Source organism: Centrocercus urophasianus, unplaced genomic scaffold (genome assembly GCF_019232065.1).
Source record: "Centrocercus urophasianus isolate 14NV4802_14NV808 unplaced genomic scaffold, USGS_Curo_1.0 seq_34, whole genome shotgun sequence".
Lineage (NCBI taxonomy): Eukaryota > Metazoa > Chordata > Aves > Galliformes > Phasianidae > Centrocercus > Centrocercus urophasianus.
Window position 1 is genome coordinate 5,487,323 of NW_024884911.1, and position 26,152 is coordinate 5,513,474.

At 49.3% G+C, this 26,152-nt stretch overlaps 1 protein-coding gene across 3 annotated transcripts in view; it reads right to left on the reverse strand.

Annotated features, from left to right (window-relative positions):
- Window positions 1–26,152, reverse strand: part of VAV2 (vav guanine nucleotide exchange factor 2) — a 99,538-nt gene that overhangs the window by 67,557 nt on the left and 5,829 nt on the right. For all 3 annotated transcript variants that reach the window (XR_006170869.1, XM_042830650.1, XM_042830651.1), the window contains exon 2: window positions 9,321–9,437. Coding sequence is in view for 2 of the 3 variants with exons in the window: in XM_042830650.1 (XP_042686584.1) it covers window positions 9,321–9,437 (117 nt within the window). In the remaining variant the exon portion in view is untranslated. The remainder of the gene's footprint in view (window positions 1–9,320; window positions 9,438–26,152) is intronic.

Here is a 26,152-nt window from a genome sequence, read left to right on the forward strand (position 1 = left end):
AGAAAACAGGATAAGAAAAAATGCATTTAATACAGCTAGAAATAGACCTGAGCAAAACCACTGGCATCTAAAGATCTACTTGTCCTCCCCACAGCTTCACTAGCAAGAATCTGTGCCCACTTCATGTCAATCGATCGCTGCCTCTTTACAAACCAATTTGTGGCAAAGACAGAGCTGGAGAAGTGTCTGGGAGGAGCTGAAATTAAATGGGTTCTACACAGCTTCAGAAACACCCCTGTAAGCACAAGGTGCCAGCAAAGTGCCCGCTGCACACTGCGCTGGGGAGGTTTCCACCTCACGCAGCCCAACAGCTTTTTCCATCGGTGCCACTTTCTTCTCCCAGGGCTCCCAGCACTGCTTTTCTCTTGTGCTGGGCTCTGCCACAGTGAAAGCAAGAACCATAGGGCTGTCAAGGTTGAAAAGGCGACTGAGATCATTTAGGCCAACTGCTGAAGCCTATGCTGAGCATCTCCAGCCACAAACCATTCTCCTTTGCTTAGCCAGAGGCGGGACTTCACAACCTTCCCTTGTTTTTTTCTAGTTCTCCCCCTTTCAGGGCTAAAACAGAGCAGCTGACACAACAGCATGGTAATGAAGTGAAGGTTCAGGCTCTGCTGCTCCTCTGAAGGATAACTGCTCTTCCCTGAGTCACTGACCAAGAAGAGGCACATTACAAAGGGTCGGTGTGTGCACCAAACACTCCCATAATGGGCAATTAGACTTTCTTATATACCAGAAACTGGCTGCAGCCCCACATGGGGTCCGGGGGAGGACAACCTCTGCAATCAATCCTAGCTCTCCTCTCCAGGACTTGCTGGCCTGGGCTCCCGTGCTGCCAAGGCACTCTTGGGGATGACGGAAACCCAAACAGCAGCAACCTGTAATTTCACAGCAGCTGCACAGACCTACCGTAAGTGCTGAAGGAGTCAGGAGCCGGTCCAAAGCTGCCCATTCTCTAACATTAGGGAGAAAACCTCCTCCTTGGCATTTTTCTTAAAGCCTTAGGCCAAGGAACCTTGCAATTACTTGCTAACTGAGCTTTCAGTTTTATTTTTAAGCTTTTAGCCCCTCACAACTGCAGGAAGAGTCCAAACCATTACTCAAGAGCTCCCTACCCACTTAAAAACCAAAAGTCCTCTAGAAATGATGTGTGCAAGTCTGCTGCTCTGAGCCAGGGCCAAAAGGTCCCAAGTGTACTCAGTGGACTTCAATTCTTGCACAATACAGTGGGGTAGAGATATGTACATCCCCCAAAACTGTGCTTTTTGCTGGCCTGGAGTAGGAGAAAGGATATGGCCAACACACACCCCAACAGGAGCCCAACAGAAGGGATCACCCCTCCGATCCTCCTTCCCAACCCCCAGGAAGGGCAGAGAAGTCCCAGACCACAGCCCCACTACAGCCAGCCCTAATGGCGAGACAAACAGCATCAATGCGCAAATGGAATTTGCCAAGAGGCATTTGAAGGGTCAATTCTTCACACTCCAGTAATTAGAACAATGTTATGAACAAAGGCGATGGGACGGGCGGCAGGCAGCGTGCTGGGGTTTGGCTGATGGAGGAAATGGGCTGAGCAAACAGCGGGGCCTTCAGGCTAGAGCCCTTCGCACGGCTCCCTGCAGGTAGGATTTTAACCAAAAGTTTTTCTCCTTCCCAACTGCAGCTTTTCCTATGCATGTATGTTTTTAAACAAAGTCTGATACTTAGATCAAACATGGGCTGGTGACCCTGACCTGCCTTTCTTCTTTACCTCAAAAGCACCACCGAGGTCAATGGGTTTTTCCCCTTCCAGACTATTCAAGGCCCTACCACAGCATCACCTACTGATTAATAAATCTGTGTGTGTGATCTAATACACCATAAACATCTAATCCCATTGAGCTCTTGGTCCAGAAACCAAATCTCCTAGGAGGAGCTGTCAGCTAAGGTCTACAAAATCAGCACACCCACAACAGCTGCATTAGCTGAAAGTGCTTAAAATTAGCTTCCCATCCAGCATCTTTTACAATGGAACCAAACATCCCAGTTGAGAAAGGAAACAGAGCCAAACAGACCTACATGGATCCATCTCTGACATCTGCAGGGACTGCTGGACTCCATTTGCTGCTGCTCCCCAGCAACCAATGTCACAGAGCCCTCGTAGCCAACTTCGTGTTATTTCCATGAGCCAGAAAATTTGGGTTTGCTTTATTTTTACTTTTTTTTTTTTTTTCAGCTTTCTTAATTAATTTGCTGTGAAAACCTAGCGTCTCCAAAAGCAGCCTGAGAGCAGAACTGACGCATAGGGTTCAAGATACACTGCCACTGCACAATGGTTATTCATATTCTTACGAAGTGGGACTCAGCCAGTTCAATTCACATCTGCAGTGAACTGTGATCTCAGCGCTGCTTCTGGAGCACAGAGGTCCTTTTGATAAATCTCTATGTACAGGAACTAAAGCACTATTTCCGCATGAGAGAAATATATTCAATTTTTTTTTTCAATAATCTTTACAGTCCACTGGTTTGGAAGACGGGATTTCTCTTTGCTGCTGCAGAGTGGCTGCACCCATCAGACTCAGGTATGTTGTAGGGACAGAAGGGAGCGATGCTCCAGAGCCCACTGCATCACACCGTGCCTCTGCAAGCTCCTCTCCCACACCAGAGCTCCAGCACCAACCTTGTGTTGGTTGGGCTCTGCAAGCACCCAGAAGATCCCATCCTGCTGCCCAAACCAGTGCTTGCAGATGGGATCCTCTGGAATCCCCAGCTCTCAGTGCACATTGGTGACACCAACACTGGAAGCTCTACATATGGTGTGATGGCTTCTCATTTTCCCCCTGATATTTGACACTGCTTGCTGGCAGCAAGGCAGCAGGATGAAGCCCTGGCTGGGGACTGGAAGGGATGCTCCATCCGAGTCCCAGGAGAACACAAAAATTGCTGGCCTTACTTCCAGCCCATTTGCACATAAGCTCCTTCCTCTGAAATACTCACCACCTTTTTCAAAACTTAAGGAACAGGCTGTGAAATCCCCACCATCTGTCAGCCAGGGAGAAGTCTCCAAAGCCAGCCTCTCCCACACTGCCTTATTCTTTAGTAGATATGACTGCAAACATTTACCAGCTCCACACTGGGGCAAAAATTCCTGAAATTCCTAAAGACAGGCTTGGGATAGGGAACCCTGACAAATAGCAGAGTGTGCCCACACCATTAGCTTTACCCAGGGTGCATTAGGGCTGCCTCCTTGCTAACACAATTATGCTTTAATATGTAATTAGTAGGATGAAAATGATGCTGAAGAGGAAAATACCACACTTACATGCACCCCATTAAGACTGAGAACATAAATGAACTTGCTGCAGCATCACCATCCGAGGCTCATTAACCTCATCAGCAAAGCATCATCACTTGTACAGCCCCTGTGCCTCCCTCCTCTTCCTCACCCACCTCAAACCCTGGCAGTTTGCAAGAGCTAGAAGGGCAGAGGCAGCTCTCCCAAAGGGCAGATGAGTTCAGAGCATCACACAGCCCACGCAGATGGCTTTCAGATGTCTCCATCACCCTGACCTCACCTGTAATGCTGAGAGAAGCTTTTCAAGCCAATTCAAAGGACACTGCTCCCTGCCAGCACTGCAAGCGGAGTCAAACCACCCATGTCAGTCCCATGTCAGTGCCCCGGGGTCCATGACACCATCCTCTGCCCCCACCACCCTGCACCCAATGGGATTGGGCATGGGAAGCACAGAGAGAGCAGAAGAAATCTCTTTTCTAGAGGAAAAAGAAAAAAAAAAACTGGACTCGCTCCAAGGACAAACAAGCAGCCCATTTTGAAAGAGTGGAACAAAATACTCCGAGATGATGACTTTTTTTTGTTGTTGTTTTCTTTTTTTTTTTTTTTAATTCACTTGAATGAGTGGGGGATGGAAAGGAGAAGCCTTGCTGGCAGCAAGCGGCAGCAGGAGGGCAGCCCTGGTGCACGGAGCTGTGCTGGAAAGGCAGGAGCTGCTGGGAGAGCTGAGCACACACCTCACCAAACCCTCACTTCGCCAAGCAGCAGAGCTTTCCACGCACCATCTCTCTTTCCCTGCTTTGTGCAGTGTTGATTTGCTGTGAAACATTAACGCTTCCATTCAAACAAGTGACCGTCCAAATGCAAAGGGCCAATGGAGGAGGAGCCCCAAGTAGGCCCCCCTGCTCCATGCACACAAGACCTGTCCCCTCCCCTGGCAGCAGGTCCCACCATCACAGTGGGTATTTGAGGCACGGGGCAATGATGCACCAATTGGTGCCTGCTCTCCTTTGGAATCTGTTTCCTGCAGAAGCTTTTTTTTGTTGTTTTTTTTTTTGCCTTTTTTTTCTCTCAAATCTGTTCCAAAGGGGGAGGATGCAGAGCTGCCCCAGGTTGGTGGCATTTGGTCGTGTCAGTGCTTTCAGGCTGAGAGTTTCACTTCTGGCACGTTCTGCCTACACAGGGTTACACCCACACGTTAATCTGCTTCAAGAAATGTTAATTATTCTGTGTAACTGAAGCGTTTGGCCTTGAGACAACCTCACTATCAGATGCTGCAGCTCCAAGAGCTTAGGAAACATAGGGAAGATTTTAATAAAGAAACATCAGAGCCCTGGATCATCATGGAATAAGAACCTCCTTTTATCCCAGGACTGCTTTCAATGACACGACCCGGGCTGGATTTCCTTCCTTTTGCCAATGCACACAGAACAGCTGAGCTCAAGTGATGCCAGATGCACCAACGCAGCACTGAGTATAGAAGGACTCACTTTGCCTGGGGACATCTCTCAGTCATGATGATCTTCACCAAGTCATTAAGTCACAAATGCCCGATGACATAATAAAGGAAAAACATCTTGCAGGGGTCAAATGCAACCAGACATTTTTTAAACAATAGGAAAACCCTTTGTGGAGGCAGAGACGTGGATGTCTTATTGCTCAAAGGTTTTCCGAAGTAAAAAACATCATTTTCACCCCAATCTTGTCCAATATGACTGCAAGGAGAACTCAGCCAAGTGAAGGAACTAAAGGAAAATCAATTTCCTACACATTAGGAATATGCATTTATCCATGTCCTGATCGATACCTTGGATTCCTCACACATTACAACATCCAGCTGCTTTTTGAGAACAGCGCTCCCATGCAGACCATGGGAGTTACGAAAGATCCTGCCATGCTTGTTTGATCTGAAACTTAATACCCCTTAATGTGACCCCTTGGAAAAATACTGGGGAAAGCAGCCAAGAAGGGGGGAGGAGGGGGGGAGGGGAGGAGAGAAAGCAAAGCTTCCCAGAACAAACATTTCTGGCTCTTTCGGTTCCACCGAAAAGCTGTGCATCTATAAACAGTGCAGATTTGCAAGTAGGGGAGAGAGGAAAGGGGAAAAACAGTGCTAATTGGTTACCATGCAGCTAGAAGCTTGTGCTGGGCTGAGTGCCGGAGGGCCACCAGCGGGTGGGGGGGGGGCACAGCCTCTGCTCTCAGCCAGCTGGGGACAGGAGACACCACAGGGCACAACACAGCTTGGCTTCCAGCTTCCATAAGAGAGCTGGGGGAAATTCACAGGAGTTAGAGCCACAGCTCCAATGGCCAGCATGGCAGGAGGTCTGTGCAACAGAACGCAGCACCTGGTGCACGCTTGGCTAGCCACAGAGATCAGCAATTCATTCGCCCCTATTTGCTATAGGGAAGTTCAGCGTCAGGGTTTCCTGTGCGCGATTTTAGTGCGTGGGTCAAAAACATCTGTGGGACTCACTGCACCTGCTGTGAGCCAGCCTGTAAGCCAAGGAGCAGCCTACAACCCCTGCGTCCTGCACTGCTCAGCTCTGTGCGCTCTGACCACGGGCAAAGCGCCACCCACCCCAAAGCAGACCCACAGAACCAACTCGTCCTCTCCCAGCTTTATTTTCCATCCCAACATCCAAGCTGATGCAGAGTTAAACAAGCAGCAGCATGCACATCTCCATGTACTCTTTGCAGGCTGGTTACAGTGCTGCTCCCATGGGAGCTTAAAAGAAATGCACACACCCTTCTTTTGGGGAGCGCTGCTCTCATCTCTTCCTACCCACTGCACACGTCATATATTGCGACTTACAGAGCAATCAGCAGATCAGCCTCCATAGGATCCCTCTCTGGACACGCACCCAAGCCCCACAGAGCAGCCACTGAGTGGCTGAGATGGTGCAAAGGGTGCAAGAAGGGGAGCACTGTGCTGCTGTCCCTTCCCATGGGGCAGCTGTATGTACACAGCACGCGGGGCGCAGCTTCGTTCCAAGCAGCCCAAGAACTTCTGGAGAAAAGCGATGACAATTAAACACACATCAGGAAAGCAGAGAGGAGTGGGAGGCTAATAAACAGCACACTCTGTGGGTTTATGAATATTTGAACTATATTTCTCCAAAAAAAAAAAAAAAAAAAGGTACATTACTGCAAGTTATTGAAAATGAGTAACTCCATTTAATGAACCTTGCTGCTATCATGCTGACTAATAGAGTGATAAAGAGTTTAATCCATATTTATGTACATTTTATCTCATCATAGTCGGTGCCAATAAATTAGCAAGTCCAATAAGAGTTGTGTTTTATATCATTGCTGCTATTAAATGTGCATGAAGTGCAGCGCAGCACCACGCTGTACGCGAGCACTGAGGCTTTATTTCATTTCATTTCTCTTCCAGGAGCCGGGCTGTGTTAGCAGGGAATGGGCACAGCACCCGTGCAATGCCAGACCCTCATTTCAGACATAGCTGTGCCACCTCGTCCTGCAGTCAATGCAACCATAGAGCAGTTTATACGTACAGTTTCATACATCCTATTGTGGATGATGGTTTTTGAGCTCCTCGCAAGGAAAAAGGATTCAAACCCAAGAAAAGCTGCGATACAACTTGGAGAAAACAACGTATTCTTTTAAACAATTTGGTCTTTTAAAGCGTTTACAAACTGGAAATGTGGGCAGTCAGCACTGCAGGTCACTTTTGGCAACCTATGCTGTGAAGCACAGCCCTCCCCTTGCGACAGAGGGCTTGCCAAACAACTGGACATCAGGAAAATATTGGCTGTGAGCAGCTATTGGCTCTTCAGCTCCCTGGGGTAACTGGGAAACACTGCAGCCCCGATTACAAGAACCATGACACATCCATTCCGCAGAAGCCCGCGCTTGCCAATTACCCAACATCCCACGAAGGCTGAGATGGATCTTTTCAGCCCCATGGGGATTTGGGCTGGAGCAGCCCACATGGCCAGCGATCCCATTTCTCCAGCTGGTCTCCTGCTGGCAGCAAGGAAGCAGCGACTTCCTGAGCTTAAAGCCCAAAGAGGGATGAGAGTCCCCACTGCCACATTCTGTTTGCTAATCACACTTCAGCAAGTCCGAGTGCTGTCGGTGATTGCTGTCTAACCAGCCTTCAGGTCTGGAGGAGAGAAATAACTGCTTTCAAGCCCTCAGAAAGGAACCACCCAGCACTGCTCCCTATGTAATTAAACAGTCCTTAATTCCTACGCACTGCTCTGAAAGTCTCTAATACAGCCAAAGCGTCTCACAGGCCAAAACGCACTACTGGTATAAGTAATGAATGGCTTGGGGGAGGATTTTTTGTGTGTGAAGTCTGCCCTTGGCCAGTGGGAACGTGAATTGAAGGCTCTTTCAGCTCACAGGACTGAGGCTCAAAGCGGAAAGGCGCTGCGGTCAGCTGCAGATTTTTCCCTGTTTATTTGCTTTGCCGCTGTTGAACGCAGATCTGAGGATCGAGTGGGAATGAAAGGTGGCAAAGACAATGGGGACATTCTGAGAGGGACTCAGGGCAGCTGACATCCCACCGAACTCATGACAGCCACAGCAGGAAGAGATTTCAGTGCGCAGAACCTGTGCCTCGCAAACCACGTGAGGCTGTTTGAAGACAGGGCGCATTAAAGCGAGCACGATCCCAGCCACCGAGCACGCTTGGGTCCCTCTGAAGTTTGTGATAAGTTTTTTTTCCTTTCCAAAGCCTCTTAAAAACCAACAAAAACGGCACTGTTACGGGTTAAAAGCCAACAGCACATCATCTGCTTCCCCTGCTACAGACCAAAGGCTGCGAAGTCCTCAATGACCTCCGAAAAGTAAACAGGAGGAGTCAGGAGAAGCTAAACCAAGACACAAAGGAAACAAAGCTGTGCTCAGCTGACACGTTCCAGGAGTTGCATCCCACCAGGCTCTGCTCATGGGCTCCTATGGTGACGTGAAGCAGCACAGAGCGAGAGAAACGTGACAATAAAGCAGCGTTTTAATTAGCGGCGCTTCTTTCCCCAGCCCAAAAGGTGCCCTCTGTGCATTCCTATTCCCAGAGCAACAAGAGCTGCCTTGTATTTCATAAATTAAAAAACTCATAAAACAAGCCCCTGTGATTGCACATTCCAGATAATGGTCCAGAAATAAATTAGGCAATAAATATCAAATAATACATCCCCATCAGCAGTGAAAATCTACGCTCTGGATAATCGGAGGAGGAGAAGATGCCTTCAAGCAGCTTATGCCTGGCAGTTACAGGGAGGTAAAACAATAGAGAAAGAGCTTTAATAAATCTTTTCACACCTTTTCCACTGCAGAATATAGCAGTTGTCCCATGTAATAGCTTCCCTGAGCTCCAAATCCATCAGAGTAACAGTGCACTCCTGATGCCTTACATGTCAGAAGCAAAGGGAGCAGAACAACAGGATCTTATCAGAACCACGTAGGATGTTCCTCCCTCACAGCTGGGGCTCCTACAGCACTCAATGCTGCCCATCAGCTGCAGCACAACACCAGGATGCGCTCAGTCCCCCCCATGTCTGGGTGACAAAGCACCAACAGAGCCAGCACCCAGTGGGGGTAATGAGGGGGGGAACCCTCCACATGCATTTTTCACTTTGCTGCTAATTTTGCCTTGGCATGAAACTTTCTGACCACTTCAGAAACTCCCTGCACCCCATCGCAGAGCTGACAGTGATTTCGGTACGGCTGTTGTGCTCGTGGTAGAAGCAGCAGCTGGGGTGGACAGTGCATGATTTGCACACACACACCTGGGGAAAACCCTGAAGCACATCCCCCCCAAAAAAGCCATCTCCCATGGACTTACAGGCTGATCGCAGAGGCTCTGCAACCTGAACAAAGCACGAGTGCTTGCTCCCCTAATTCACTATTACACAGCAGAATCAGCCCCCAGATATTCAAGCTACCGCAAGCCAGATGCATGGGTTAAGGCACAGAATTTGCTCAGAAAAAAAATCACAAAGCCTTCCCACATTCACGACAGCATGGCACAAACCTGCAGAGCTGCAGCAGCACTGAGCCCTCGCATCCCCTGTGCTCTTACCTTGCCGAAGTCCCGCACATCAAACAGGTCGAAGGGGTCGAACAGATCGCTGTTTCTTAACCCAAACTTGTCGTGACACACTTTTAGGAAGGTTCGGATGTTCTTCAAGCAGAGGAACTGAGGGAAAGGAAAACATAAAAGGGAGAAGAAAAAAAAAAAATAAGCGAGACGGGCACAGATTTGAATGGAGATTTCCCCCAGCTAAATTCATGTGTGAGACAAGTTAATAGGAACTTGGGGACTTGCACTGAAAAACGCTTGCGTTGGTTTATTTGTTGTTCCTGGAGAAGTCGGGCTCCTGGTGCCCTGATAGGACTTCTGTGTTCTCAGCTGCACAGCAGAAACAAACACCCTTTTGAAAAACAACTTTCACAGTTCAAACATAAGGTAACACTGCGGAAAGGCTGGAAAGCTCAAGCCAGAATGTTTCCCTTTCAAGCCTTAACCCAAATATAAATTACAGCTGAGGGGCTACAGAAGCCCAGCGCTGAGCTTTTAACCATTTCCAACACGCTCCTGCTGGCAGCTCCCTGCACAAGTTGTACTCACTACATCTGTAAGCACAACTGCAGCACGTCAGCATCACTGCTGTTATGATGATGCTTCAGGTCGGTGCTGATGGATTTGCAGGACCACCTCATTCCCAACACATGGATTCACCCACACCCCATCACCTTTCCTCCCCTTCAGCCCCTCCACGTGAAGCTGAGCTCCCAGCACCGGGCACAGCCATCACATCAGTGCTCTCATTAGACAAACAAGCACCAGAGGCAGAAACTGAAAACAATTCTGTTTTTCTGGGGCATTCCTCTATTTCACATAAATGCTGCCGTAAATATAACCTGTCTAGACAGAAAGGGTTTTTGGAACCACTTTACAACTTCTTGCTGATACGGGTTATGAAACAACTTTGTCTTTTGGGTGCCTGCAGGAATTCACATCCTGTGCACGCTGGTTGCTTGCAGCAGGCCTATGGCTGCTCTCACATGGCAGCCCCATTGATTTCAGATTTCAAAGCACATGTTTATTTTAAATCCTTTTCAGCCTCCAGTTCTGAACGTGACTGGCACAGGTTACAGCCACAACTGCACATAGCAAGGGGCATTTCTCAGCAGAGCACCCCTGCAGGTCCCAGGGCTTGAGGAGAAGGGATGGCTGAAGGGCTCATTTCAGATTGACTTGCACAGCATTGGTGTTCAGCTGAGCTGGAGGTGGAGGATGCCAGATCCTGAACCTTCCACATAGTGCATTTTTGATTCCACGAAAAGCTCCAGCTTCACACTGCCTCCTTTCTGAGAGATCTCAGAGACTGCATGCCCAAGGCAATGAAATGCCTCATCCTGACCATTTCCAACAGCATGCCAGCACACCATGGCAGGGCTCCCAATCCTGGGTTGTGCCTGCTAAGGAAGGACAGAACCAAATACTTTTTCCAGCACGGGCTGTGTCCAAGTGTCTTTGCTCACCCAATTCCAACTTGGGAGCCATCAGGCCACCAGCTGCTGAGTTAGCAGGAGAAAGACACCGTGTGCACACAGCCAGCCACCGAGCTCACACAGTGACAAGCATCGAGGAAGAGATGACAGGCATCACGGAAGGGCCCCATCATCTGTTTAAAGACACGCTGCAAAGGCCCAGCAACGGGAGCAAGAAACGTCTGGAGAAACAAAATGCCCTGAATCACTGCTGGGGGTGGTAATGAGCAGCAACCACAGCCCCTGAGCCATGCTGGCTGCAGAAGGGCCCCCAGCACCTGCACACACCAAGTTTCAGAACAGATTTGCTTATTTTTCAGTGCACTGCATTGCAGAGAGGTAAACAAACTGCCACCAGCCCTGTAGAAACTCAGCGAGTGCAATCTCAGCATCACATCATGGCATGACAGCAGCCCTGCGCATAGAAGTTCCTCAGCAGCTTCTGGGTTGAAGCCTGTGAATGCTGCAGTGTCTGCTCAGCAACCAAACAGCCCAGGGTGGGATTTGGAAGATGCTCATCAGCAGACCCCAATTCCTACATTCAGGCTGGTGCAAACCTAGTGAAAGGCTTGGGATCCCCGAGAGAAACCGAATGATAGAATTTTAGGGAAAGGAAAAAGTGGGGCAGGTGATTTGTCGGTGTGGGATGATGGGAAAGCTCACAGCTTTTCAGAGCTGGTCTCTTTGGGAAGCAGTGATTGCAGGGCTGGGTTAGTGCTCTGGAGCCACGTACAATAACTCTGGGTGGCACAGAGCCACGCTGCTGAACCTGGTCCAAAGCCGTGGGCTTTAAATGGGCCCTGCAGCATGCAAGGAATGCTGCAGCTTCACCATTGTAGATAACCTATGATGAATGACGAAAGCGACTTTCTTTAGCACTTCCTGACTGTGATGTCAGATTTCCTCTTATCTGACTTCCAACACAGCCCAAACACACCAGGCGAAAAGAAAGCCCTCAATGGGGGAGCTGTGAGCATCTGCTTATCACGGCCGTCACAAACGGGAAAGGAAAAAAGCTCTCATTGAGAAAATATGGAATTTGCAATCATCAGTGGTGAAACGGGTACGCAGCAGTCTAAACCTCTTAAGAAAACGAAAGGCTGACTTTGAGTCATGCTGAGTTCCCCGCGTGCTGCTTTAACACTTGGAGGGGCAACAAGAGTGACGAAGCCCAGATAAGAGCCATGCAGGTGCTTGCACAAGCAGGCCTGCAGCCAGCTGAAGCACAGAGCTCTTGACACTCCCTTTGCTTGTTTCAAAGTCAGGAGCAGTGAGAAAGCCTAAGAGCATCCAAGTGCCCATCAGGATCCACAGGGCTGGAGCTACCAGAACCCTGCATTGACCACCGCTCGTTAAACCATGACCTTTAGCTCCTTATCTCTCCAAATATCTCTGTCTGGTCTAGCTCTCCTCCACATCAAGGCTTTACCAGTGAATTTTGGGAGCAGTAATTAAAGCCACAAGCACAATGGAAGCTCATGTCCCGTTCCAAACAGCAGCCCTGCACCTTCTGCAGCTCTGGTGCTCCCCTGCTGCATCCCATTGTCTCTAGCAGAAAGCAGCAGCTGCAGAAGTGATACAAAAGCATCTCTGCAGAAAATCTCCCCTCCCATTCACATTTGGATTCAAGTCGCAGCTCATCAATTACTTTAGATGGACAGATTAAATTTCAGGTTGTTGGACAGCAGATTTATCTACTGAGAAGTGGAGAACAAAATTATTTTTCAAACAATTTAGCGCTATTATTTCTCCCCATTTCAGAGCCTCAGACTGGGCAAATTCCACTTAGCAAGACTGATTAACGAGACCGAAACACCGATAAGCACTGACCTCACCACAGCTTGTCTCCTCACCACCACCCACAAGCCCTTATTAACCCTAGGAGAGCACCTGAGGGATAGCAATCATCTCCTCTAGCAAACAACAATTACTGGTCACTGGGAAGAGCAGAAGCAAGCCAAGGTGCTTCCCAGCAAGGAGCATCAGCTCTCAAGATGTCACTGAAGTCTCATCCTCCAGGGACAGCACACAATCATTAGGAGCACCTTGCCCTGCTTTGTGCCTGCTGCTCTCCTTGCTCCTGCACAGGTATGGTGAGCAGAGAGCTCTGGGCAGCTGTGGGAACTGCTGCTGTTCACAACGTGTGGGCTTCCAGGCAGGTCTCTCAGAGAACAATACAGAGGTTCTGTATTGGATGCCCAAATATGCAGAACGGTTGTAAAATCAATTTAAGACAAACAAACAAAAAGCAATAGTGGGAGGTCCCAGAGTAATCTATTAAATTCACCCAAGTCACAAAGCTCAGTTATAGACACAAGTACTGCTGGAAGTCATTCCTGAGCCAGAGTCGGCAGGAACATTAAGCAAAGCCCCTGGGTTCCCCACAAAGCATCAATTACTGAAACAAGGAGGGACTGAGGGCAAGCACCGCCGAGCTGGCTGATGTTCTGAGGACGTGGGAAGAATGAGAGATACAGCGTAGCATCAAATGATTAAATCCACATTACTCAGAGATGCAGAAGTGATCTCTGACGTGCACATAGAGAAAACACAGGGGAAAGTCCCCCTGTAGGCCCAGCCAGCGCTGTAAGAGCTGCAGAAGCCCAACCTGCTGCATCCTATGGGGGCTCTGCTGACCCCAAACCCTCAGGGGCTGCTGCAGGCTGAGCCAGCAGGCTCACTTCACCCACTACACGTGTTCCTTCAGAGAAAAGTGAGCAATATCCAGAACAAAACCCCCATCAGGTGTCTGATGAACCCAAGATGACAACGCAGGGCTGGAGAAGGGAACAGAGTAATGTCTCGCGGTTTAGGGTAGGGAATGAAAACACAACCTTTACGTCCTAAGGGGCCACGTTCTGACAGCATCCATGACCTTCCCTGAGCTTTGAGGGAAGCTGAGCCATCCCTGGCAGCAGGGCCAGGAAGGTTTGCTGTGAGCATGCCAGGGAGCCGGCAGGGCTGCGCTGCCACTGCGATGCACAGGGGCTGTAAATGGGCGGAAGGAAGCTGTGACTTCCCAAAGAAAGCAGCTGGCCGCAGCCGGGGACAGCATTTCCCCTCTTTGTGAAGTCCTCCCGGGTCTGCAGGCAAAGGTCCCAAGGGGAAAGCCAGCATAGCAGAGGGAAGGGAAAGGCTTCACCCAACTGCTCCAGCCTTTCTATCAGAGGTGGTTGCAGATCTGCCTTTCTCAGCCCACACAACCCCAGGGCTGCCAAAACCCATCGAATGCAACAAGTGCAGCCAGGGTGCAAACCCACCACGCTGAAACCTTGGCACTGAGGATTTGGAAAACCTTACTTCAGTTCTCCATGCTGATTATACTCCAGAGATGGATCTTGTAGGGTGTCTTTAAGGAAGAAATCTGCAAAGGAATAAGCACAAGCTCTGGGAAAAGCAGATGGGCCTGATCCTTTCTGAAGGCGTAAGTCTTCACCAGCTCTGAGAGAGGGAAATTCTGGGTGAAGGACAGCACAGCTTTGAGGAACCTGCCACATTCTTAGTGTTAGGAAAGTGAGGAAGCAGCACTGTTTGCTAAATAGAAGAGAATTTGCATCCCTACTCATCCTGGAAAAACCTGGGCTGACAAATGCCCTTGGGTTATTCCAAATCAGCACTTGGTCCATGAAAACCCCTCCCTTGCTGCTCTTGTGCTGCATGGCAGGACCAGCCTGGACAGCAGCAGCGCGCTATGCCTTCATGGACTGGAACAGACCTGCATCCTTATCCACAGCCCTTAGAGACCAAACACAAAAAGGCTTCTTTCAGCCTCTCCCACACAAGAGCAGCACTGGGCTGCCTCTGAGGCACATTAGCAGCACACTGCCAAATCCTGGCTTGGACTGAGCGAGACACAAGGTCTGAGGCTGCAGGGGCTCGGAGGCACTGCTCCATCTGCCCATGTCTGTCACCCTTAGCAGAGTCCCCTGCTGCACTCATTAAGCCCAGCTCATTTCTCCTCTTGCTGGAAGAGGCACAGCTCCATCAGGGAGGTCGGTTCCAGGGATAAACAGGAATCATTTGGCTTTTTGCTCTTGACATGAAGTCCTAAGCTCCCGTTTGCCTCACCAGGGCTCATGCTTCATCACGCATGAAACACAACCATAGGTAAAAATATATATATATATTATTGCAGCTGATCAAGAAATCAGACTCCTTCCCACGCACTGAGCTTGCAGCAAAGAAAATTCAAAACATTCTGGCCAGCAGCTTTAGGACAGGGCTTGTCCCAACCATGACAATCAAATTGTAACGCAGAATCCAGCTGCTGTTAAAGAAAACGGGTAATTACGTAACTGTATATAGGGTTACACCAGAATGATATGCTTACACAGAACTTTCCAAGCAGTCATTGTTTTTCTGCTCTTTGGGATGGGTGAGGAATTGGGCCGTGATGAACTCTTGACAGGACAGAGATGAGAACAGCTCTGCTATGCCCTGAGAGGAGCGACGGCAGCCAAGTGGGGAAATCAGCCCTTGTCACGTCAAGCACTGGGGCCAGAGCTGTGAGAGGGAACCCCGGGCAGGAGCTGTGAGTCTGGGCTGGCTCATAAAACACACAGAAAACCTTTATTCTGTTTAAAACCAGGATGCTGAATAGAGAAGCTTTGACTTTAGAAACACACCGTGGGGTAGGAGCTGCGTTAGATGCCTGTAATACCTGACTGCAACATCATTTCTGCTATGCGGACTACCGTGAAATAATAACCAAATCTGCACATTGAATTCAAGACCTTTGTATCAACTTTATGAGTTCCATCTGAGCCCAATCCTACGTGCCCACTGCTATCTTGGCCCACCCTCAGCTGACAGTGCAGCCATTTGGGGCAGGCCTGCTCCCAGCTCGAGGCACACATCTGTCTCGCTGCAGATGCTGCACGCTTTGGTTTAAAGCCCCCTAGGAAATCTTATTTCAAAAGCTCTGATATCAGACCAGTGGCATGCAATCTTTCAACATCCAGCAGACTTTTCTGGCAAGAGCTTTGTACGAGCTGCCATTGCGTTATTCAAGCATCATTTCTCCACGCAGGCGTGATTTGGGGTGATCCGTTTCCAATTAGACTTGCTTCCCCTTCACAAAGCCTCAGAAATTACAACCAAATGTGTTGTTTTCCTCCCTGCAAGAAGTGCCAGGTTACCTGCCAGGAATCAGAGGTGCTGAACAAACCCATCTCCCGACGCAATTCATCCCACTGAGCCAAAGCAGCACAGTGCACACAGGGAAAGTGCGATTGAAAAGCAAGAACACAGCCATGAGAAATATTTATAACCCTGCATTTGTTGCAGCTTTTACCTTTTAAATCGCTGATGGAGGGCATAATGGCCTGGAACAATTGGAAAATCCTGTCATTTCGATACAAGCGTCAGCAAGAAATCTTAGAAATTGGATATGCAGCAAAGGCTGTTCTGGGTACCTCCGGGATGGCAATGCTGGGGGGCTGAAAGGCTTTAATGGATCGTGATTTGTCCAGTCTTGCTGCTGCCTGACAAGATCCAGAGATCACGGTTCAGCATCAACATCAGTGCTGAAGCACAGGAAGCCCTGGTTTGCCCTGGCAGAATAGAAGAGAGCTTGCTGTGCTTTGCCCAAGCCCACATTTACCTGTGTGTCCTTGCTGAAATCAGGCTGCCAACCCTCTGCCAGTGGGCTCAGTGAGAAACTGCTCCTAAGTGACACCCTGGGGACTGGGATGGCATTATTGGAAGCAGACAACAAACAGTCCAAAAACTGAGCTTAATGACACCGGGTAATGATGCTGAAAGATATCCCCCAGCTTCTTCTTCAACAAGTAATTAAAACCAGAGCCCTACTCTTCACATTGCAGATGGCTGATGCAGACCTGCATATGAGATTAGGCTGTACCGTGCAAGATTAAGCTCACAATGTGCTTTTAATGGGCCTCTGGATGTTTCTCTGATCGTGGTGGCACATGGGAGCTGCACACAGCAGCCAGAGCACCTCTGGCTTCACACGTTCTGCTGCTGTTTGTTTGCTTGTGGCTCAGCTTTTGCTTTGGACATTCACCAGACACACAGCCTACTGCGTTACACTCATCTTTAAGGACAAGAGGGGAGACCCAGAGGATGCCAGCCTCACCTCAGACCCGCAATGTGTCCCATTGGGATCTCTTCTGTAAAGACCAGAAAGTAAATCAGGAGCAGGCAGCACGCATTTAGCACAGCAAGCTTTGCTTGTCCAACTCAATTGCTTTCTATAAAGCAACAGACATCAAGACAGATGTAGCTTGGAGCACTGATGCAATCAATGTGCTTTGCCTTCACGGAGGTCTCTGCCACCACCTCCCTCAGTACAAGGAACCATAGCCACGTGTCCATTGGCCACATCCATTAAAACAGGGCAAACTGCTGACAAAGTGCCCGTTTCACAGTGTGAAGGGACAGTGGGAAAGGAGAGCGACCAGCTGGGATGAAGGCCCTGCATTTCAGCTCCTCCTCCCTGCAGAGAGGGCCTGAAAACATTCAACATTCAAAAGAAGAGTTCCAAGTCTTAAAACACAGCTCAGTTCTCAGAACTGCCCAGGCATCAGCAGAAGCCTTCCATGAGTCTTCAATTTGAGCAGGCTTGCGATTCAGCCCCCAAATCCTACTTGGCTCTCTCCTCATGGCTCCAAATCCATTTCTCTATACGAGGGAAAGGAAAGCCATCCACAAATGCAGGCGTTAGCACTGTTTCTCTTAGTGCACAAAGCCCACTTTGTGATTTGCATTCAGGGTATCAGTTCCTCACCCCTCAACACTGCAAGGAAATTAATTAACCAAATAGCAACGGTAAGTCTCATAAAGCTTGGGAGGCCCAGAGGGGAAAGCTGAAGGTTAAAAATCCCATTTGATACAGATGCAAGGTACAAATTAAGATGAACTTCAACCAGGTGAAGGATGGGGAGCCCACTGGCATCGCTGTGATGATGGGTTGTGGAGGTTCTTATTTAAGAAGCTGGGCTTTGTGCACTGCTACCCCAATGAATTTGGACACTCTAGTGCGTATGTCCTTTTTTAAATTTTGCTTTTCATTGCAAGAGTGAAAGGTTTGAAGTTTAACTACTCTGAGCTAAGCTAAAGGCCCCTACATCCACCAAACCCAAGGACTCAGAGATGCCATATCTGTGATTTGACCCCACACTGATCACTTGCACGAGGCTTTTTCCAGGCAAGGAGAGGACAAGCGCCACTGAAGCCCAGCTTTACAGCTTCTCAGTTACCCCCGTTTGCACCACAGGAAGAAAACACGCTACTAAAAAGAAAAAAAAAGAGACAGAGCAATCACTTTCCATTTCCAGTTATTTTTGCAAAGTGGGATTTAACGAGAGACTCCGGCCAAAATTAATGCTGCGCTGTGAAGTTTCCCCAAAGTGTGAAACGATTCAGTGCCAAAACGAACTGAAGGCATCTTTATGCAATGACTGAGAGCTGAAAGTTTCAAAGGCGTGTTTGTATCGAGCGCCAGCCATCACAGCACATGCTCCAGGCATGGAGCTGGGCACGTCCCCATCCATGACCTTTCATCCGGGGGAGTCCTAAAACGAAGGAAACAGTGGGGAGTTTTGTGCCCAACCCAATGTGCTCCGTGCGTGATGAAAACAGAAGGTAAAGCATCGGTAAAGCTGCTGAAAAAAAGTTGATGCCTGGCTTGAAAGAACCAGCAATGAGAACAGAGCCCACAGATTATAGGAAATAAGGCTCTAGATATTTCTGTTGTTCATTATATTAACACACTGGGGATACAACAAGATCAACACAACTTTCTCATCTGATACCTGTCTTGCTCTTTCCAGCCTGTAACACTTGCCTGTCTGCTGCATCAGCACAACAGTATTCAGTGCTGGCAGCAACAAGGCTAGAGGTGGGTTTAGAAACCTCACCTATGTTTAAAAAAAGGGATCTGAGGGATGCAGAAATCCAGCACCTTGCAATCAGCCCAGCAGATGCCCTGCCCTGATATTTATCCTAGGTGGAAACACCTGGGAGAGGTGAAGTTCATAGAATGGCCTGGATTGAAAAGGATCACAATGATTTCTAGTTTCAACCCCCCTGCTATGTGCAGGGTCGCCAACCACGAGAAGACCAGGCTGCCCAGAGCTCTGCCCTTCTTGCTTAAAGTCTCCAATGCTTTTGGCCACGCAGCTTAAAGCTTTGACTTAGCACACAAGGTGAGTCCTCCATTGGGTATGGTGGGGTGGCTGAATGCTCAGATTAGGTGATCCTGGTGGTCTTTCCCAACCCCACTGATACTGTGACAACCCGTGCTATCAAGGATGTATCGTAGCCTACCACAAAGAAACTGTTTAAATATTTCAGTAGAAAAGCAGACACTTGGGATGCTTCAATTTACACTCATTCAAGAAAAGAAAGAAAAAAAGTTAACTGGAATTTGTGAGCTGTGAAGAGCCAGCTATGCTCAGAAGCCTCCTCTCCCCACCCCTGCACGGACCTGGTGCACTCACATGCAGGTGCTCCACTAGGACAAGCATTTCCCCTGAAAGCAGAATTTAATGATGTATTTACCAGCCAGACAGCAACAGTTACAGCAGACAGCCCACACGAGCACAGCTTACTCTCCTAATTGGAATATCTAAAATAAACTCTGTAGAAGGGCGTAATTGCATCTGCAGAGCGGAGTGCGTTAGGGATGGGTTCGTTTTGCTGTGCTGGTCTAATTAATTTGGTACGAGTGGAGAAGGGAGATGAGACCCTGGGGACTTGTTGGGCCGGACCGCTAATGCTTCAGCAGAAGGGGCAGGGAAGTAGGGAGCAGCATCTGAGCCCGGCACAGCCATTAACCCTCGCACCTCCCAGAGCCATCCACCCCACTTCACAGCACTGGAAATGGGCAGGATGCAGAAGGACAACGCTCAGAGCTTCAAATGGGAGCGGGTCGATACATCTGTATAGGCAGCGGCCCTAAAAGAATACAAAAAGCCCAGTGACCTGCAAATTAAAGTTATTTTATTGACGTGGCTAAGTGTCACCATGCCGTTAAATGCAGCCTGCTTGTCCATTTTGGACAGCAACCCTCTGCTATTTTCCTGGAGCCACCCAATATGAACTCATTTCCAGTATTTAGGCTGCATACAACTAATGAAAAGTTATCTTCTGCTTTAAATTAATCCTCTTAGCAACTGCTTCCATCAACACACTGAGAACTCAAGCAGACCGTGCATAGGCAGAGCAAACGTTACAGGAGAAGGGATCTGCTGCTCAGGGGCTGTGCTCATGCAGAAGATGTCACCATTTCCTTCCAAATTGGCTGCACGCTGAGCTGCGACACCGGCCTCACCCTACACACACTTCACCTCCAAACCCTCCTTTTGCACAGCACAAGAACAAGTGTACTGATTTGTGTGATGCACTGGAACAGGTTGCCCAAGGAGGCTGTGGATGCTCCATCCCTGCAGGCATTCAAGGCCAGGCTGGATGTGGCTCTGGGCAGCCTGGGCTGCTGGTTGGCGACCTGCACACAGCAGGGGGTTGGAACTGGACGAGCACTGTGCTCCTTTCCAACCCAGGCCATTCTATGATTTTATGATAAAACGCACTGAGCTCTGCACAACCCCGAGCAGAAGTCATTAGGAATGCTGAGCAGCCAAAGTGATGCTTTTTAGATTTTCTGAAGCAAACATTAAGACGGGTCCAGCTCCTGTTAAAATCACTACAGCACACATTAGGCTGAGCTGTTAGGAATAAATCGCTCCTCTGCACACCGCAATTGAGACTTTGCAGAATTGGAGACTACAGAGTATTTTACATGGCCATAAACACCAGGGGAAATAAAGCATCTCTCTGAGGTGCAGCTTCCAAAGCAAAAAGCTCTTATTCAAAGCAGCACTTCCTTGAGCTCCAGAGAGGAGCGGCTCTCCAACTGCTGATGTCTTTTAGGGAGGGGAGAATAAAGAACATTCCACACAAAGTCATCATGGCTTCTGGCTGCATTCAAGAAGCAAAACGCAACCCTTTACTAATCAAGAAAACTAGCACTATGAAGATTATTCCCCCCCCCCAGGACTCAAGGAGTGAGCAGCATCTGGTTGATGGAGACCTGCGGGCCTCATGGAGGGGAAGAAAGCCCTCAGAGGCAAATGCAGTTTTAGCTTTCCCAGGAACAGAAGGGCCTACACAGAGCCCTTCCATCTTCTGCTTTGGGACTTTTATTTTTGGACCCAAACGGACCACCCTACACAGCCTGCAGATCCCAAACACTACAAGCAAACAGCGACATCTGTAATCGCCCCCTCTTTTTCAGAGTCCTTGCAACCATCTGGCAGAACCAAGTCCTTCCTATTGCTGTTTCTGCTTTTATTTACAGACAGGAGGGGAAGAAAATTGGCAAAGGAAAGCTGCCGTTCAGAGCAGGAAAAGTGGAACCACAACAGCCAGAGGACCCAAGGAGAAAAATAAAGGACGTACACATCCCCTACATCCTCCCTACCCGAGTCTGAGGGCACTATAAGGACTTCAGCAGAACTCAGAGCCCGGAACGGAGCCACTGAGAGGATGCTCACAGCACCAAGCAGGGCTCACACAGCCCTAACAAAGTGCTGCAAGCAAGAAGAAGCTCCACGTGTATTCTCCAGAGCAACAAAGCCCGATGCTCTGACAGAGACAAACCCAAGCAGTGATTAATGTTACCTCCAGCACAAAGACAAGTTAAACACCCCTTTGTGCAGAGGCACCTGCAGGGAGCTCCTCCTGCATGGCACTAGTGGAGCTGTACAAATAACAGTGCTGAGCGGCTGTATGACAGGTTTGTACAGAGCAACAACACTACCCAGCCCCTCATCTTTATCTTCAGGGATCTTCACAGCCTGCACTGTCATTAGGAGAACTGCCTGGGAAGAAATCGAGGTGGATTCAAGCAGTTCCTCCTTTCCCAATTGGCACAGCACAGCTTTCCTCCTAAGCAGTAACACCGTTCGCTCCTCCAGCTTTATTTTGGTGGATCCCCATGCTGAAGGCAGCTCCCCACCTCCACCCTTTAAGTTATCTCACAAGGAGGGGGGGATGCAGAACACCACCCACTTGTTGTTTGCCAATATTCTGCTTTATATATTTTAAACCTTGCTTATTTTAACTTTGCTTTCAAGTTTACGAGGCTGCAGAGAGCACTTGAGTCGCGCTTCTACGCATTTCCCCAAAGCAGAGATGGCAACGCCTGTTTGTCTGCCTTCCCTTAAGGAAGAATTAAATCCTAGCATCACAGAACTTCAGGGTCCGGGTCTTCTGGAAATACACCAGGGAAATAAAGTCACAGAAATGGGGTTTAATGGTCAGCATGGAGCCAGTCCTCAATGCAAAGTTATTGGCAAAGAGCAGCACCAAGAGACATAGCACCATAGGAGCTTCAGAGGAGCCAGAAGGACTTCTGGTTTTGGCTGAAGCACCAGAACATGGGGCATTTCAATTTAGAATTTCCATCAGAAGCCCATATTGTGGCATTGTCCTTCTCCACTGCAAAGGAGCAGATTCTGCTCATGCTGCCAAAACCACCAGGAAACATGAAAATGCAATGAGGCATCATCTTCCATCAAGAAATTCTGGGTTTTTTTCCTATAGAGATTCTCTCCCACCCTGGCAGCTGTATGCTAATTTCCCCTCAGCACTGCTTTATTATCACTCGGAACAGATGTTGCAGCTGCTCCAAAATGCAGAGGTGACAAAACCCATTAACCCAGCCCAGCAGCCAGGCTGGGCAGCGAGCAGCTGTGATGGGGAGGGGCTCACATCCATCCCACTCCTCCACCAAACACCAACAACGGATCGGGACCAAAAACCCACCAGCAGGAACACCCACAGATGTCACCACGGATGGACGCAATGCCATTCATCAATTTGGCCCCAAACTGAAAGAAATCAGCTTTACAACTTGGGCCCGAACATGGATGGATTGACCTGTTGAGTGGGTGCCCAGCTTTGGGCACGTGCAGATGAAATCCCTTCCACTGCAGCCCAGAAAGGTTTCGCCTTCCCCACGGAGTTGATTTCCCCCGTGCAACTCCTGGAGTAATTAGTGCCAGAATCTGTTTATGACCTTTGCATAAATTGTTCTTTTCTGAAGGGAAAGCTGTTAAACACGTTAGCAAATATAATTAAAGAGGGAAAGCGGGGGTGGGGGAGCACAAAGATCTGGAATTAAATCTGTCTAATTAGAAATGCTTATTGTGACAACCTGGCTAAGGAAAACCCTCTCAAGCAGACACCGCAGCTCCATTAAAGTTTCCTCGTAATGCCTTACGAGATTATCAGGCTGCCCAGACAAGGGGAACCACCTCTAACCTTTGTCACTCATAAGAAAAGCATCGAGGCATTCCCCAGCGTGGACAAAGCTCTGTGACATGAACCCACACATGATGAGGCTGCAAAACCTTACAAAGAGCAGAGCACAGCCTCCCTACAACCCCAGAGGCCTTTCCCAGCCTTATCACAGCCTCATCTCTCCTCCTTCACGGCCTTCGACCGCAGTTGCTGCTCATGCTGCAAGAAACGTGCTTTGCTATCAGGTGATGGGAATGTTTAACTGCCCTCAGACCAAGTTCCCAGCAGGGAGATGCGGACTGGATGATGCACAGAGGTGCCACGCAAAGCGCTGGGAAGCAGTGGTGATGGAGCCCATTAATTACACAGCAATGCACAGCATTACACAGAAAATCTGCATTACACAGAATATTTGCACAAATGCAGGGCATGCTGCTGGGCCTCCAACTGGTTTCCCAATTAGGAGATGACCCACGCAGAGAGCTATGGGGTGAATCATGGGGATGATGAGCAGGGCCAGCTTGCTGCATGACCGCTCCCCTGGGAGCAGCACCTCCTGGCACCCGGTGCTGTGACCCCACAAACCTCAGTGCAATGCTCGCATTTCACATCCTGCAACCTAACATGGGAAAATCCTCTTGGAGGAGCCTCGATGCACATCCAGCCCTCTGGGTGCTCCCTGCTGCCAGCACTGGGGCCGGAGCTGAACACAACAAGCAAAGAATGGTGTGCAAGGAAAGCCCTGCTCCTCCCTGGCAGCCCAAAAGAACAGCTCAAAGCTCTACAGCACGGATAAAGAAGTGGAAGCTGGGTTATAAAATCAAAGCAGGAAGCCCCTCAAAGCAACATCCTGGGTTTACTATAGATTTTATTTTATTTGCTGTTGAAAGTCACAATTCCCCCACAGGTCTCCAAGACAAGAGTTGTTTGTTTTTCTCCTCCTGAGGCTCACCAGCAGCTTTCTTGGAAGATCACTGACGTGTACAAGTGCTTCCCAAAGCACGTTGGCTCTCTGTAGGCACACAAGGCTGCCCCAGGTATCAGACACATTGCCTGTCCTGGGGAACCACCAGGCTGTGTGTGTGGGTTTGAGGCACACTTGCTCTCCACAAACACATAACAAAATATAAACATCCAGCTACATTCACAAGTATCTTCCCCACTCACGTTGATTCTGCCAGAGGTGAACCCTGCCTTGGAAACCCTGTAAGGCAAACCTATACCCTTACACGAATGCAGTCGCTCCTGCACACACTCCACGTATCTGATAAACTCAACACAAGCAAACTGCCTTTCCTAGAAAGCAAACCAGTCTCTAAAGCACGTCTCAGATCAAAGCAGTCTGCTGATGCTCAGTGAGGGCACTGCCTGACCCTCACAGCACTGCAACGGTGTTTCCCAGAGCGACTGAGCAGCATCCCCCATCTGCGAGCCCCAGAGCAAGGCTGATGTGTGCTCAAGACTCGGGCATTTTTTTTTCCTCCCTCCCATGGGGCCAAATGCTTTTGTCATGCACATGGAGTCGAGCAGATTTCACAGACAATTCTGTGTTTGCAGCACAAACACAAATCACTCCTCCTGCTCCTCCCCTTCTCGGTCTGCTCTGCTCCCTGCCCACTCCCTTTCAAATACCAGATGTTCCATTTAGCAGTAAGCTACCATAAAACACAGCAAAAGATATGAATGCTATAAAAAGGCCAATTTACTCCCTCCCTCCACCAGCGTTGAAGCACAGGGCTTGAAGAGAAAGAGCAAATTTCCTCTAGAGGAACTTTTTCACCTCCCCCATTGACCAAGGCAGAGCTGGCAGCGTGAGCTGAGGTGTGAACCCCCCCCACCCCACAGACACCACCCCGCTGTCATCGCATCCTGCACAGCTGTCAACATCTGCATCATTGCACCAGGTTCAGCCCCAGGTCAGCTGTCAGCACAGGTTCACACTGCTCCCAACACAGGCATCCAAGGCACAGCACAACCAGAGGTGCTCCCCGCGTCCGGCAGACCTGGCAAATTCAAACCTGAGATGTCAAGTGGTGTCACAGCAAATAAAGGCTGATTTCCAAGCGGGTCTCTACCGCAGGCAACGCTCTGCTCCATCACAACACCCATGAGCCAGACCCAAAGAGCGAGTCAGGATATGAGTCAGGCTGGTGGCTTTCCAAGGAGGCGAAGGAGGACCTTCCAGCTGGATGCTGGCTGCCCAGACAGGGCAGTCCCCCGAGTTAGGAAACAACAAGAGCAGATCCTGCGTTATCTCCTGCCACCCAAGCGACAACATGCAGAAGGGCGGAAGGAAGACAGTGGGAAGGCTGCAGCCTTTGTTTGGTGACGGAAAGGCTTCCAGCCATTCCAGCCATCACATCGGGCACTTCGGGAAGGGAATGACACTGGACAATGAGGATGTGGCAAGATGTGCTCTGCAGGGCTTTTTAGACAGCCCAGGAATCTTGGTGGCTGACACAGCACTCTGCGGTGACTTCTGCTACGGATCTGCAAAGCAACCTGACCCATCTGCACCCAGATTTGTCCAGTGTCCTTGATGAGTCATTCAGAATTTTGTCAGAGCACGAACACCTTCTGACACAAGGAAATAAGAAAGAAAAGGCTCGGATGTTTCACTCATCTTCAGGGCTTCACAGGGATAAACCCAAATGGTTACACCCCAGCTAAACCTCCCTGCTAACAAGGAGGAGACCCATCAGGTTGCACTCAGCCAAAATGGTCTGGATTCACATCCCCAGGAGGAATATCAGCAGAATATTCATAGAACGTAACCAGAAACAGGAAAGGTGCCTGCAGCAGCTTAACTCCTCAACAGCCCCACACCCAACAGCAAAAAAATCACAGCTCTAGGGAGAGGTTTGCTACCCACACAAAGTGCCCGTGCTCACAGGGCTCAGCAGCTGCAGGGCCACTGATAAACTCCAGCTACATGAAACTCGTCCCCACCTCCCAACCCCAACAGCAATTGCTGCAGCAGCAAAGCTTTGCTGCACACACAGCCCTGTGCTCTGCTGGCTGCTTTGGCAGAGCTCTGCTTGGCCCCTTGCAGAGCTCACAGAGGGCGGAGGACAAACGCGGCCGCTCCTT